This window comes from Anomaloglossus baeobatrachus, chromosome 1, assembly GCF_048569485.1.
Source record: "Anomaloglossus baeobatrachus isolate aAnoBae1 chromosome 1, aAnoBae1.hap1, whole genome shotgun sequence".
Classification (NCBI taxonomy): Eukaryota; Metazoa; Chordata; class Amphibia; order Anura; family Aromobatidae; genus Anomaloglossus; species Anomaloglossus baeobatrachus.
The window spans coordinates 68,133,096-68,149,707 of NC_134353.1; the positions used below are offsets into that span (position 1 = coordinate 68,133,096).

The 16,612-nt window shown below is 45.6% G+C and overlaps 1 protein-coding gene across 1 annotated transcript in view; it reads left to right on the forward strand.

The window, feature by feature from the left end:
- The window catches only part of HGFAC (HGF activator), a 176,971-nt gene that overhangs the window by 68,795 nt on the left and 91,564 nt on the right, over positions 1-16,612 (forward strand). Inside the window, exons 4-5 of the mRNA XM_075333158.1 lie at positions 10,225-10,324; positions 12,254-12,327. Coding sequence (XP_075189273.1) covers positions 10,225-10,324; positions 12,254-12,327 — 174 coding nt within the window. The remainder of the gene's footprint in view (positions 1-10,224; positions 10,325-12,253; positions 12,328-16,612) is intronic.

The following is a 16,612-nucleotide window of genomic DNA, read 5'->3' on the forward strand; positions in this document are numbered from 1 at the left end:
TATTTTTTTGCATTAACAGATTCATTGCCATGAAAATAAACTTAATCCCCCCAATAAACATTTCCACTGATATTCAGCCCTGCTTACATAACATCTGTGATCTCATTAGCTCAGGAGAAAGTGCTAGGTCTCAGTCAGACATCACTATTTTTCACGTAAAAAAAAAAATGTTACTGGTGTCATCAGTGTTTAAGGTCAGTGTGTCAGTGTATATGGTCCGTGTGACCTTGCAGATGTTGTCTTTGATATGCTTTGAACCCATGACCTGAGGGCTGTTAACCACTGAACCACTGAGACACTGTGTTGACTGTCATTTTCTGTTAACCATGGTTACCTCCAAGGAAACCATGCCATCATCATTTCTTTCCATCCAAAGAACTTTACAGGCAAGGACATTGTGGCTTGTAAGATTGCCCCTAAATCAACCATTTATTGGATCATCAAGAACTTCAATGAGACAGTTGCAATCGCTGTGAATCAGGCTTCAGGGTGGCCAAGAAAGTCCAGCAAGTGGCATTTCCTAAAGAGGATTTAGCTACAGGCTGGGTTCAATGCCACAGAGCTTGCTCAAGAATGGCATCAGGCAGGAGTTTAACACTGGGTGACAGGGTAAAACAGGGGACCCAGGCTCCTAAACTGGCCCTCAGGCTAAGGGGACCCTAGCTGTCCTTGACCCTGCAGATACATCTGATGGTGATGATGTCTGGGCTGCCTTCCAACTCCTGCTCCTGACCAGCCCTGATCTAGTGCTCCCTGCCTCCCTACCCCAGGAGTGGGGTTGAGACAGGAGTGTGTAAACACCAACAGTGATAGACAAACAGGGCAAACCAAAACTCTATCACACAGCACACTTGCACAGAGTAATCAGACAAGAAGAGATAAGGAGGAAAACTAAAGCAGGGAGGAAATAACAAGACAGAAGTAATTTCGTTGCACGCAGTAAATTGTGGCGCCCTGGCCTAGCCAGGTCGTCACAAATAACATACAAACACCCCCCACCCCCATCGGACAGGGACATCAGCCAAACAAAAAACCCTTGTTACCTCCCTCCAGTGTCTGATGTCCACACCAGGTGGGGCGGAGCTAAGCGGTTGGCTCCACCCACCGAGGAGTTCACAGGCCTGGAGGCGGGAAAAGTGACAGTAGTCTAGTGTAGGAGTGTGAAGTGAGAGGAGTAAACACTTGGGTGTCTGGGTTTGTGGCCCAGGCACTAACAGTAAGGTTGGCAGACGTTGGTGGCCGTCTGCAGGAGTGGTGGAGCAACGCGGAACCGTAGGACCGGGGACGGGCGACGGCCCGCCGGTACCGACCGGGGAGCAAAGTGAAGCCAGCACACACAGGCAGGGTCATCGGACCCCGACCAGGCTTGGAGCCGCCGACAATAGTCAAATCCGAATGTGACTGGAACCCCAGGGGTTTCACAACAGCAAAAGTCCCGATTGGAGGCAACAGCCCACACCCTGAGGGTATACAGCTACCGCCTAAGGCTAGAGACCCAAGGGCCAGCGTCTGCGGGCAAACGGGCTCCTCCGGTACCCATACACCGGGAAGCGGACTACCGTTGGGAATCCATAGTAGTCAAAAAGAGAACATCAAGGTGCAGGGAAAGACAGCCGCCATCACCTGTCCGGGGAGAAGCACTGCAGCCGGCTGCGGGACCCGTCCATCCAGCCGTTTGGTTTACCGAGGATTTTGTACCTTTCTTGCTGAGTGAGTACACCCGTGCCATCCGGCACCGCGCCGTGCTGTCCCTGCAACCCTGCACCTCACCAACCCTGCCTCCCTGTCACATCATCACCGGGCCTCGGGATCACCGACCCCTACCCACGGAGGGGGAAAACAACATCCCAGCTGCTCCCTACCATCGCTCCCGGGATCCCAGTCACCAGCAGCGGTGGTGCCCATCTTCACCACGACCCGTGGGTGGCGTCACGGACTAAATCCCCCAAACCAACCACCCCTTTCACTCACGGGCGAGGAGCGCCGCTCGAGTCCCCGGATCTGGCCCACCGCTCAAGCCACCGAGCAGCAGCAGCCGCAGCAGCGCCGGACCCGAGCATTAGCGAGAGCGCAGCAGCGACGGCGTCCTCCCCGCCCGCGACAAAATCGCCAGACTGGAAACCAAGAGCACACAGACTGGTTTAGCAGAAAGCTATAGTCAGCATAGGAAGACACATACCTCCATCTTAAAAAGGTGATGAGTACCTGTGATAGATCTACGGCAACATGTGATCAAAAAGGTAACCAGCAGGCTAGCAGAAATTGACTCCTCCTAATCCTATCATTAATGAGCACACAGCTGGTCGACGCCTGAGCCTGTCTGTGCAAGACAGAAGCATCCGAAAGAATAGTCAGGTGTGTCAGAGTCTATGGTCTGAACAACGTCTAATTCCACCATGATATTCGACGAGTTTAGAGCAGGACATCCTGTGACAGTGCCAGTTCATCTGCACACAGTGAGGTAAAGACTATTGGAGACCGGCGTGGTGTCAAGAAGGGTAGCCAAGAAGCCCCTTTTGTCCAAGAAAAATATTAAGGATAAACCGACTTTTTACAGATAGTACATAGGTTGGACTGATGAGGATTGGGGTAAATGTATTGTCTTTGATACAGTCCCCTTCAGACTGAGGCATCTGGAAGAATGTGCGGAGAAGAAAAGATAAGTGCTACCAGGAATTTTGGGTCATGCAAACAGTAAAGTTTCCTGAGACCATTCATGTGATGGGGCTTTTCATCCATGGTTGGGGTTCACTCATACGTTTGACAAAGAACACTGCCATGAATAAAGAATGGGATCTAAAGTATAAAGTGCTGAAGAATATGTTGGTGCTATATAAATAAAATTATTATTAATAATAATAATAATAATAATATCCTCCAAGAGCAACTTCTCCCAACCATCCAGAAGAAATTTTTGATTAACAATGGTCTTTAACAAATGCTCGAGCACCATGCCACTAGGAAAAAGAAGCAAGTGGCTTGATGAACAAAACATTGAAAATTTTGATCCATGGGTTTTCGATCCTATTGAGAACCTGTAGTCATTCCTCAAAAAGTGGGTGGACAAACAAAAATACTGAAATGACATTATCCAGGCACTGATTAGGCAAGAATGGGTTATTATCAGTCAGGATTTCACCGGAAAATTGATATCTAGCTGCCAGGGCAAAGGGCAGAAGTCTAAAAAAAAAAAAAAAGACACCACTGTAAATATTGAGTGCTTACAAAAACTTGTATTTGTCAAAAAAGTGTAAAAACTTCTTAAATGCTGATAATTGTTCTTCAGTAACCATAGAAACATAAGACTAAAAGATCTAAAAACAACGAAGCAGAAAACTTTGTGAAAACTCAAATTTGTGTCGGTCTCAATTTTTGGCAACGACTATTTTTTACATTGATTTCTAGGACCAAAAAATAGAGGAATGACATAATAATTGAAGATGAATCAGCATTGTATCATGGGTGACACAGTCCTGTGGTTTCTGGCTATAGAAGGTCAGAGTTTGGCTGCACAAACTGCTCCCTGACCTATCATTCCTGCTTGGTTTTCATCTTTCCCTTTAGGACCTTGGCTCGTTGTTCAGCGTGTCAGCTTCTGTTCATCAGTACTTCCCTTGTCTTTATATACCTTCACCCCATTGTTATTTAATGGAGCATGCAAGAATTTGTGAAAATTGACCAGTCGGGAGATCTGATATGTCTTTTTTTTAGGCAAAGGTCAAATGGCCAATGATGATAATGTCTAGAAATGTTAGTGAATGGGATAGTGTGTAAATCTAGCAGGGTAAGATTTGAGAACTCTAGGGTTACAGGCTCTTGTGGATTGCTATGGGACTCGCATCACTCCTTTTCCATCTGCTACTGTACATAGTTGAGGAAAAAGGACGCAGCACGATCTGAAAATGGCATGCATCATATAAAAAGTGCATATTCACAGATTTATTCCAACTGTACTATAATACAAAATTTGATTTTTAGCAAATAATTGATCAATTCTTTGAGCCACCCCTGCCAACGTCACGGGAAATCTCAATAGGGGGTCCTACTCTATATTATGTATTTCATGTGCCATGCGGCCTCCTAGATAAAGTTAAAAGCAGAACCATAATGGAGCACATATACCTGTAACCTGTATATAGCCGCTTCCATGTTGCAAAAGAGGCAATTGTGTATGGAGGCCAGCCCAGGTCCCAGTATGTGGAGCAAGCTCTACACATACCAGGACTATATCAGAACTGACCCTCCCAGTGCCAGACAGCAACCATTGATAAAGGCGGACCAGATCCAAGTATGGTGCTTAATTAGTAATGCCTGTGGAAAGGGGTGAGGCGTTGGCAGGGGTGGCTCAAAGAATTGATCAATTATTTGCTAAAAATCTCATTTTGTATTATAGTACAGTTGGAATAGATCTGTGAATTTGCACTTTTTATATGATGCATGCCATTTTCAGATCGTGCTGGTTCCCTTTTCTCTGTATATAGTTGGGCAGATTTATCAAAACCGTCTTTTATGCCCATTGCCCATAGTAACCAATCACAGTGCAGCTTACATTTTACCAGAGTAGTGGAGAAAATGAATACTTTGTTGTGATAGGTTACTATGTTCAACTGTAAAGGATTAGACATGGGAGAATGTGCACACAATTACTGCCTTACAGAATTGATGGAAGTGAACACAGTCATCTGCTGGTGAAAGATGATAAAGTGGAAGCAGAAAAATTGCATCACTAGGAACTCAAGGGTGAAGCGTATGTTTCAGAGAGGAAGAGATAAGGGACACCAGGTCAGCTAGAAATTATAAAAATTCCGGGGGGGGCAGAGAAGGGGAGGAGTTGATGCCTGGGCCTGTGTCAGGGCAGGTGTGTGAAGACAACTGAGTTGGTTTATAGCTGCAATTACCAGTATGGACCCAACCAGAGTAAGGAGGACTAATCTGCCTAAGAAAGAGACTAGTTGCCATAACAAGAACTGAGAGACCAGACATGAGTGACCAGAATGTAGGGATGTATGGCAAAAACCAGTACCAGGAAACCAGAGACGAGTCACCAGATCCAGAACTGAGAGAGCAGACGAATGGCCAAAACCGGTACCAAGAGCCAAATTGCCAGATCCAGAACTGAGAGAGCCGAGGTAAGTGGCTAAAACCAAAACAAAGACAAAAATGAGTTGCCAGAACAGAGAGACCAGAAAGGAGTTGCCAGAACCAGAGTCGAGAGACTGGAGATGACTAGTCAGAATTGAGAGACCAAAGATGAGTTGGCAGAACCGAGAGACTGGAGACGAGTGGCCAGATCTAGAACCAAGAGACCGGAGATAAGTTGCCAGAACCGAGAGACCAGAGACAAGTGGCCAGAACCAGAACACTGAGACCTGAGTAGGAACTGTGACCAAGAAAACTGGACCAGAGGAGTGTAAGCAGAGCCAGAGCTGCGAGAGGTGACCAGAATGATCAAGACATGTATTCGTGTAAGCTATGGCCTGTGTTTAGAATAAAGCTATGTGCCCACGTTGCGTTCTGTCCCTGCAGAAATTTCTGCAGCAATTTGAACAGTACACGTGCGCTTCAAATCGCTGCAGAAACAGTCCGTAATGAAAAGCCGATTTCATGTGCTCTGGATGCAGTCTCTCCCATACACAGAGCGGGACCTGCATCCAAAGCGCATGAAAAGTGACATGGGGACTCGCATCCAGGTTACCTCCCGCTTTTTTACCTGCACTTATGGTGAAAAATCCTAAATAAATCTTCCTGGATAAAAAATTAAACAAGGGAGCGCATGTGAAGGTTCTGGGAGATAGTGGTGAGGGGGAGAAAAGGAATCTGCTCACCTGATGTGGTTGTGCAGCCCTCGCACAACCACGGTATAAGACGGGAGTGTGGTGTCAGAGGTCTTCTAACCTGTTAGCCCACCATGTCCATCCAGGGAAGCAAATTCCTGAAGAGCTGGTCACATGACAGATCACTGGGCGTCTCTGGTAATCTGACCTCCGTAACAAGCAGCTCTTGCCGTGAACCCACAGAGGGAGGATCAGCAGTAAAGTATAGAAGCACGGTCTGATAGAGCGCTAAGGAGGCCACAGTATTAGATTAATTTTTTTAGAATTTATTGTTTTCTATCAGCCACAATGCGTTTCGATATACACAATATCTTCATCAGGTGGATATAAAAAACGGAATGTGGAGAGTACTATTTAAAGGGACAGGTGCGATTCCATTGGTCAGCACCAAATTAATTGAAATGTTAACCACTTAATGTATCACAACCAACCCTTCAACAATAATATAAAAGCTAATAAAAGATATTTAAAAAGGATTTTTCAAAAAGACTTTGCCATAAAAACATTATTTAAAAACACATGTGATAATATAATCATATAAATCATATATTATCTTCTAAAACTTAATACATAAAATCATGAGAACTTTTCAAAAAATTGATCTAAGTATGCCTGCACTACTAACATGTAATAATATTGTTATAATGTATGTCAGTGTGGGTAGATCAAGAATTTAATTTTAGAAATTAGGGAATGGATATTCTTATTTTTAAAATTGCGTTAAATGTCTAATCTCAACCACTGGGTGCATATGCCAGCACAATAGGTGTTGTGAAACACTTTTCCAGCACAATAGGTGCTGTGAACTGCTTTTCCAGCACAATAGGTGCTGTGAACTGCTTTTCCAGAACTGACAGAAATCTCAAAACTGGGTGCATATCCAGCACAATAGGTGCTGTGAATCATTTTTCCAGAATCCGAGCAGTGGAATCATACATGTGCCAGCACAATGAAGGTTCCGATTGCATTATTAAATGTCTATTGAATTTCAACCACTGGGTGCATATGCCAGCACAATAGGTGCTGTGAATCACTTTTCCAGCACAATAGGTGCTGTGAACCGCTTTTCCAGATCTGACAAAAATGTCTACTAAATCTCAACCACTGGGTGCATATGCCAGCACAATAGGTGCTGTGAATAATTTTTCCAGCACAATAGGTGCTGTGAACCACTTTTACAGAATCCGAACACTAGGATCATGCATATGCCAGCACAATAAAGGTTCTGATTCAATTGTTAAATGCTTATTGAGTCTCAACCCGGGTGCTGTGAATCACTTTTCCAGCACAATAGGTGCTGTGAATCCCTTTCCCCCCCCCCCCCCCCCCCCCCAAACCAGAGCAACAGAATTCATTAAATCAATTCAATGTTTGGCTACATTCTCAATAGTCATATTAAGACCCTCAGGGTGTAAGGTACCCAATCTGAATATCCAGTAGCTCTCTCTTTTAATGAGTCTCTCGAACCGATCGGATCCGGAGTTATCTATGTGATCAATAATTAATAATCTCAATTGTTTGGGATCCTTCTGATGTGCAATTTGAAAATGTCGAGATAGACTGTGTTGTTGGAAGCCGTTTTTGATATTGGACCTATGTTTATTCAACCTGGCGTGCATAGTTTGTACTGTACGGCCCACATACTGTAGACCGCACGTGCACTCAAGCAGGTAAATAACATAGGTGCTCTGACAGTTTAGGTGAAATTGAATGGGGAAAAGAGCATTTGTGCTCCGGGATGTAAAGCAAGTGATCTTATCCCCAATAACCTCACAGCATTTACACCTGGAGGTGTTGCAGCGATAGTTTCCGTTGTTACTGGAAACAATGGTGGTTTTAGGAGAATCTTTAAGATTAGGATTACTTGGTGCTACTAGATTCTTCAAGTTTATATTCCTCCGGTAGATGATGGAGGGCTTAGGGGGGATCTGATCTCGAAGTAGCGGGTCACCCTGTAATATAAACCAGTATTTCTCTAGAAGTTTGTGAATTTGCATCCTGGATTTGCAAAAAGTGGTTACTAAACTCCATTTTCGTGGATTCAATTTATCTTCACTCTTTGTAATACTATGCTGTTTCTCTTGGATCTTTCAGATACAAAGGTCCTGAGTGAGTTGCTTAGTCTTACTGAAGGCATCCTCCAGAAGTTTAGATGGATAGCCTTTTTGTCTGAACCTTTTTCTCAGGAGATTGGATTCCTGCAGGAAATCACCATCACTGGTGCAGTTTTTTCTGACCCTCCAGTATTGCCCGTATGGAATACTGGTTATCCAACTAGGGAGGTGTCCACTGTCCCTTTAAATAGTACTCTCCACATTCCGTTTTTTATATCCACCTGATGAAGATATTGTGTATATCGAAACGCGTTGTGGCTGATAGAAAACAATAAATTCTAAAAAAATTAATCTAATACTGTGGCCTCCTTAGCGCTCTATCAGACCGTGCTTCTATACTTTACTATAAATAAATCTTCCGGCACAGCAGCTGAATGCAGTCAGTTTTCTTCATTCCTTGTTGGATGACTTTAATACGCCACGTGGGCATGGATTAGGCACAATCTTCATAGATTGTGCTGGGGACGCAGGACGCATGCAGTTACACTGCGGTGCAGAACGCAGCGTAACTGCATGAAAATACGCTACGTCTGCACATAGCCTTACAGTAGAGAAGGGACAGAGGTCGTGCTTCAAAAGATTGAGGAGGCCTGTGTACAGCCCCTCGGCTGCGGCTGCCGAGCCGCTCAGATCCGTGCTCGTATTCTACGGGTGGTGGCTCAAGCCTCTCACGGACCCGGGGGTCACGTCGCTCTGCAAGGGGGGTTAACGTTACACATGGGGGATGCGGGTATTTGGTATTGGGACGGTTGTTCGTGACGCCACCCATGGGTTGTGGTGATGGCGGACACCACCGCTGCGGTGATGGTACGAGGGCTCCCAGGAGCGGTGTAGTGGCGCAGCTAGGTGTTGACCCCTCCGTGGGTAGGGGATGTTGGGCCCGGTTGTGCGAGGGCCGGGGTGCAGGGCGCAGTGTTGCGGTGCAGTGCCTGATGGTACTGGTGTACTCACAATTAAACCACACAGTCACTGGTAAACCAAACGAAGGTATGAACGGGGCCCGCAGCCGGCTGCAGCTTCCTAGTCGGGTTGGCAATGTCCACCTTTTTCCTGCACTTATGTTGTAGTTTGACCACTGTGCCTGAGCACTGGTAGTCCGCTCCCCGGCGTGTAGATGTCGGAGGAGCCCCTTTGCCTGCAGGCGCTGGCCCTTGGATCTCTGGCCTTTGGCGGTGGCTACTATACGGATGGGTTGGGCTGTTGCCTTCAAACGGGACTTTGGTGGGAATGAACTCCTGAGGTCCAGACCGCAATCAGTTAATTCGACTATGGTGGTGGCATATAGCCTAGTTCGGAGTCTGAGTACCCTGCCTGGTGCTCCGGTATCCTGTTAGCTCCCCGGTTCGGTTCCGGCGGGTCACTACCCTATCCCGGTTCCTATGGTTCCGCTGGTTGTGTTCCTGGTCTCCTGCAGGCGGTCACTGCCATCTGCCTGCCTGACTGATCTGGGGACCTAGGCTCCAGCCCAGGCCCCAAGCACCACTGTACTCTGCTACTCTCCACTGCACTGTACTGAATTCAACTGTTTGTGTTTTCCTGCCTCAGGCCAGAAAACTCCTCGGGGGGCGTGTCTTTCTGCCTGACTCCGCCCACCTGTTGTACCTGTCTAACACTGAGGGAGGCAATCAGGTCTTTATGGTTGACTGATGGTACCTTTTCTAGTGTGGGGGTGCATGTAGTGAGTGTTGTGACCTGTGACCCCTGGGGTCCAGGGCGTCACACCTGCATAATGTGTCATTGAAGAGATTCATCAATAAGGGACTTGCGGCCTCACGGTGCATCACCATTGACTGCCTTTAGGCCCTGTGTATGGTTATTATTGCCAACAGAGTGAAGATGGTGACTAACATGAGTTTTACTGTGACTTACTTCAGATCAAGGAATTAGGACCAAAACACCACTGTATATAATAGTATTTCTCTGCCATTATAGAACAAAAGGTTGTGGTTGAAATTGCTGTAATATCCTGTTTAGTCAGTATCACCGGATTTACATTAAAATTGTATTTCCACTATTGTCTTACCCCTTTTTACATTATGCCCTAGGCAATGGATCTGTTGGTATTTAAATAATTGTTGGTTCAAATTACCACTGAGTCTACCTTCTCTGCGCTGTTGCATCCACCTATCTTTTTACACAACACTTTTTATTTTAGACACTTTTGATAAATGAGGCCTAGTGTATGTTTCTATGTCCCTGATATTTTGTGCTGAGAATGGAATTACATTAGTTGTTTTAGAACTATTTACACAGTGATTTCAACTTTCTCTTTGCAGTTTTAACCGAAGAAGGGAACCATTGTAAGTTTCCATTTCTGTTGGGTGGACGATTACGATTCTCCTGCCTTCCTCGCCGGTTCATGAAAAGTAAAAAGTGGTATGTAAATCTCTTCATAAAATTAGATTAATTTATGAGAAAAGCCTAACTCAACCATCCATTATCCTTGTTGCCCATAGCGGCCAATCACAACGCAGCTTTAATTTCTTAAACACTCTGGTAAAATAGAAGCTGAGCTTTGATTGGTTGGTATGCGTTACAAAGACTACTAACTATATTTTCCAGCTCTCCTCTTATTGCCGAGCCCCCCACCCCTGGGACCTCCACTGCTCACTAGTATGGAGAACCCCTTGTTCTGAACGCCTCATATCTGGAGAAGTTAACTATGCAATCAGCTCTGAGTACTTTCTACCAGACCTTTGCTTGTGTGTACCACCCTATCTGAAGAGACAGAGCTGCAGTGTAAATCATGGTGTACAAAAATCAGACCACCTGTCTCATGGGAGAGTCTGCCACCCCCAAAATGCAAATTCAGCTACCTATAGCTTTATATAGAGGACTTAGCCTCTATAAATATCATACCAGTAATATACTGGTCATTTTAGTGACGTAGTTGCAGTTAAATTCCCTTTTAATTTACATGCAAATGGGGACACATCTGGGGCATCCATGAAATGGGCAATAGGTAGAAGCAACGTTACCCCCTCTGATTGGCATATCTAGGACTGTTCCTGATCTCCATTGACAGTCCTTGTTTTCTCACCGCAAGCTCTTCTTAAAACACCACACCAGTCTACCACTTTTTTTAAAGCTGAAGTGGTAGTTTAAATCTAAATCTCCTGCCCCCTGTCTTATTCTCATTTTCTAGCGGCTTCACCTTTTACCGATGTCACTCCCGTTCCGTGGTGCCATCTTGTGCCCATAATTTCTGACTGTAAGTCAGAAGTTACGTCGTGAGGACTCAATGCATCTCTATGAGAGCTAGAACAATGCCAGAAATGAGACTGTTATAGCATTAAATTCCTCGAGGGGTCTAGTTTCCAAAATGGGGTCACTTGTGGGGGGATTTCCACTGTTTAGGCACTTCAGGGTCTCTGCAAATGCGACATGGCGTCTATCAATTTCAGATGATTTTGCATTCCAAAAATCAGATGGTTCTCCTTCCCTTCCGTGCCTTCCCCTGCCGTGCACCCAAATAGTAGTTTTCCACCACATATGGGGTACCAGCTTACTCAGGAGAAATTGTATGGTGTATTTCCCCCTCTTATCTTTGTGAAAATGCAACATTTTTGTTGGAAAAAACGAAAACCTGAAGGATTTATAAACTTATTGAATGTTTGGGTTTTTTTTCTAGCACTTTTAGGGGTGCAGTTTTTTTAAATGGTGTCACTTTTGGGTATTTTGTCACCTAGGCCTCTCACGGTCACTTCATATGTGATGTGGTCCTAAAAAAAAATTGGTTTAGTAAATTTAGTTGGAAAAATGAAAAATTGCTGATAAACCTTGAACACTTCCGACTTCGTAACAAAAAAAAAATGTTTCAAAAAGTGCGCTGATGTAAAGTAGACAAGTGGGAAATGTTGTTGTTTGTTAATTATTTTGTGTGACCTAATTCCTGTTTTCAGGGCATGAAAATTCAAAGTTTGAAAATTGCAAAATTTTCTAAATTTTTGCCAAATTTTCAATATTTTCACCCATAAATGCAAAAAAATGTATATTAAATATACCACTATATAAAATGTCATACCATATCGGAATCACCAGGATCCGTGGAGGCGTTCCAGAGTTATTGCCATATAAAGTGACACTGGTTAGATTTGTAAGAATTGTGAAAACCGGGTTAGGAAGGTGAAACCGGGCTGGGGGGGAGGGAAGGGGTTATCGGAATTAGCTAGACTCTTCTTTGTCCTAATTAAATTACGGTACGTCAATAACAGAAATCAAACCAAAAGTGTAAAATTGTGTAGTGTGTATACATCATCTTTTATTGTGAACCATCTGATTTTATATGTTCTGTCATCGTATCAGGTGTGCGACAACTCATAACTTTGACCGCGATAGAGAATGGGGAATGTGCGTCATCGATGCCATCAGAGAGATTGGTAAATCTTTTTATTCTATACTCCTAAACCTTTTCCCCCGCCCTCCTAAGACTTGTTACAAAAAATGTCATGTCAAACAGATATTAAACATCTACTTTGTTTCTATTGCAAATTAAAGGGAACCTGTCAGGTCCAATATGAACCCGGAACCACAAGCAGTTCTGAGTGCACATTGCTAATCCCTGTCTAACTGTCCCTGTGTCTAGTAGTGTAGCACCCCTGCGGTACCAGGTGCCACAAATGTAACCAGTGGAAACCCAAACCCCGGAATATCCATGCCGGCCAGTACACCAGCACCCTCAGGCCACATACACAACCACAACAGCAGACTGGGAGACTGCCTAGCAACAGGTAAAAGGGAAGGGCACTGATTGGATAGTGGCCACCCAATCTGTAGGGAGAGACCCAGCGAGGGCGAGGGGCCAGTGGTCAGTTGGGAAATTGGCGGGAGGAAGTAGTGATAGTTCCTAGCGAGTAAGTGAAGGAGAGAGTGGAGGTGTAGAGGAAAGTGTGAGGCGAAAAGTACAGAAAAGACCTGAAGCAACACCGGAGTGCTGTAAAAGGAGTGAGGGACTGTGGAGTACGGAACCAGGACTCCAGGAACCGTGGGTTACCTGTGGAAGTTGAATAGTCCAGGAACCGTGGGTTACTTGTGGAATTGTAAGACTCCAGGAACCGCGGGAGGCCTGTGGAAGTCTGGAACTCAGCTCACGGGACTCAGCACAAGGAAGGGTGCAGACCCTAGGCTAGCGGGACACTTTATGGTCAGCTGTTAACTCTGCCGGGCGAGAAGATCTCCAGGGTCCATCGCCAACCCAAAAAGTCTGAAGCACAAGCAGCAAAGAGGGGACCAGGCTGCCTGCAGTAGGACCAAGACTGAAAGGAAGGGACTCCTAAGTAGCTCCAGGCCACGGGAGTCCAACCATAAGTGTGCCAGCTGGCACGGAGAACAAGGGGAGCGGGAACACCCGTAACCGGCACCAGCGGGTCCAAGCGCCTAAAGTAAGGCAAGCTGAAACTAAAATACTGGTGTGGACTTTTTTTTTTTTTTTAATCGCCCTGTGCACTCATACAGACTGTTTCTCACTACAATCCTCTTCATTCACTGCTGGGGCCTGTCCCTGCTTGCGGAGGGCTCAAACACCTAAGCTGCACCACTCCATCAGCCTCAACAGGACCCTGCAGCGGCTGCCCCCAATAACCTGTCGCAGACCACAAGTGGCGTAGTCGAGAACTTTTTTTTTTTTATTATTTTTATTTCTCCCCTTTCTCTGAGGGACAGCACCCCAAGGGCTACGACACCAGGCCATGGCCACGACTGTTCCCTACTGCGCACTGCAAGCCCGGGACAGAGTACCCCACAGCCCCTGGGGCGTCACAAAAGTATAGATAAAGATCTTTAGAAAAAGTATTTCTAAAGATCCTGCATGATATGCTAATGAGCGCAGGGAGTATTCCCACGACTAGTCCGCCCTCTTAGCATGTTGGCACAACCACAGGGGCATGATAACATGCTATTCAATGCCCAGCGTCGTCAGCTGTGACGCTCGTACCCGTGTCTGTCGTCACCACTTCAGAATGCCAGGTTTAGGGGCAGTGCACATGATCAGAAGTCCCTGCACTTCCGGTCATGCGCACTAGACCTCTCGGAAGCTGGGCATGTCACACCTGGCTTCATAGTGCGCATGACCCAGACATCTGAGTGTCCGCCTCCAGAAAGCGCATACCTCTAAAAATGGTCCACGACAGAGCACATGGTGACTTCGTCTGCACGATTATAGACAATGGCCCCGTCGGCATATGCGTCCAAAACCCGTTTTGCAAGGGGGTTTGGACGGAAGACCCGGCCGGACCACTAAATAGAGGTTTGAACGCAATGTGAAAGGGGTCTTACACACCAGGTGTTTTATGAAAGATTAGAACAGCCTTAGAAGTCCTAGAAGTTAATAGGATGAGTCTCTGAATATTTTGTGTGCGTTTTCTCTGGAGTTTTTTTTTTGGAGAGGACCCACTCAGAAAAATGGCAGAAAAAAGCTATGTGACCATTATGCCTTTAGAGCGCCTGACCATCATGCCTTTAGGGCACCAACAATGCTCAAAATATATCAGCAGTGCAATTTTTCTTTTACACAGTTATTTTTTTTATTGAAGTGGAAATAAATATTGAAGCTATCAATTCCTGATGCCCGATCTGCTTTGTCAAGCTAAGAAATAAATCTGTGCTGGGGTCATGGCAATATTTTTCTTTTTACTATTAGTAGAAAAATTCATCTCTCTTGATTTGGGCTTTATGGGCTCCATTCACTCCAATTTACAGTTTTGCCTTCTATATTCTGAAGCTTGGTGTGACTTTTGCACCTCTGGAGAGACTTCTATACACCGGGACTTCTCTATGGAGGGAATGTGTTGGCATTATTGGCTATTGGTTTATTTTGGATCTTGGCCACTGCTGGCAGGGATGAAGCTCAGACTGGAATTTCCTGGCTGGCTAACAAGTGTTAGTATAGAAGGGGGCTATAAATACAGTGTATGATGTGGGGCTTTCCTGAGAATGGGATGTGGTATTCTCCACCAAATGAGTAATATCTCTCCCTCTGTGTATCATAAACCGCCATAATAAACCCACATAATACTGCAATTCATTCACTGCCTATGAGAATGTGATTAGTCGCTCGTATATTAAATTCACTAGGATTCACTTTGTGATAATTATTCATTCTTCCTACATTTACAGGGCTGAAGTTGTGGATTAGTGTAGATCTGATTATCTGACTCATTATAAAATGTAGTTGCTAGATAATGAGTAAAGTAATACTACCCTCCTTCTGACCCACAGTAATACTGCCCTATTTCTGACACACTTTAACACTGCCCTTCTTGAGATCCACAGTAATAGTGCTCGTTTTGTGACTGACAGTAGTACTGCCCTCCTTGTGCCTCACAGTAATAATACTGCCCTCCTTCTGACCCACAGCAATAGTGCTCTTCTTGGGACAAACAGTAATACTGCCTTTCTTATTAACCCGCAGTAAAAAAGCCCTCCATGTTACCCACAGTAATACTGCTCTGCTTCTTACTGACTGTAATACTGCCCTACTTGTGACCCAGGGTAATCCTGTCCTCCTTGTGACCCAAGGTAATACTGCCCTCCTTGTGACCCAAGGTAATACTGCCCTCTTTGTGACCCAAGGTAATACTGCCCTACTTGTGACCCAGGGTAATCCTGTCCTCCTTGTGACCCAAGGTAATACTGCCCTCCTTGTGACCCAAGGTAATTCTGCCCTCTTTGTGACCCACTGTAATACTGCCCTCTTTGTGACCCACTGTAATACTGCCCTGTTTGTGACCCACTGTAATACTGCCCTCTTTGTGACCCACGGTAATACTGCCCTCTTTGTGACCCACTGTAATACTGCCCTCTTTGTGACCCACTGTAATACTGCCCTCCTTGTGACCCAAGGTAATACTGCCCTCCTTGTGACCCAAGGTAATACTGCCCTCCTTGTGACCCAAGGTAATATTGCCCTCCTTGTGACCCAAGGTAATACTGCCCTCCTTGTGACCCAAGGTAATTCTGCCCTCTTTGTGACCCAAGGTAATTCTGCCCTCTTTGTGACCCAAGGTAATTCTGCCCTCCTTGTGACCCACTGTAATACTGCCCTCTTTGTGACCCACGGTAATACTGCCCTCCTTGTGACCCAAGGTAATATTGCCCTCCTTGTGACCCAAGGTAATACTGCCCTCCTTGTGACCCAAGGTAATACTGCCCTCCTTGTGACCCAAGGTAATACTGCCCTCTTTGTGACCCACTGTAATACTGCCCTCTTTGTGACCCACGGTAATACTGCCCTCCTTGTGATCCAAGGTAATACTGCCCTCCTTGTGACCCAAGGTAATACTGCCCTCCTTGTGACCCAAGGTAATACTGCCCTCCTTGTGACCCAAGGTAATACTGCCCTCTTTGTGACCCAAGGTAATACTGCCCTCTTTGTGACCCAAGGTAATACTGCCCTCTTTGTGACCCAAGGTAATACCGCCCTCCTTGTGACCCAAGGTAATACTGCCCTCCTTGTGACCCAAGGTAATACTGCCCTCCTTGTGACCCAAGGTAATTCTGCCCTCTTTGTGACCCAAGGTAATACTGCCCTCCTTGTGACCCAAGGTAATTCTGCCCTCTTTGTGACCCAAGGTAATACTGCCCTCTTTGTGACCCAAGGTAATACTGCCCTCTTTGTGACCCATGGTAATACTGCCCTCTTTGTGACCCAAGGTAATACTGCCCTCT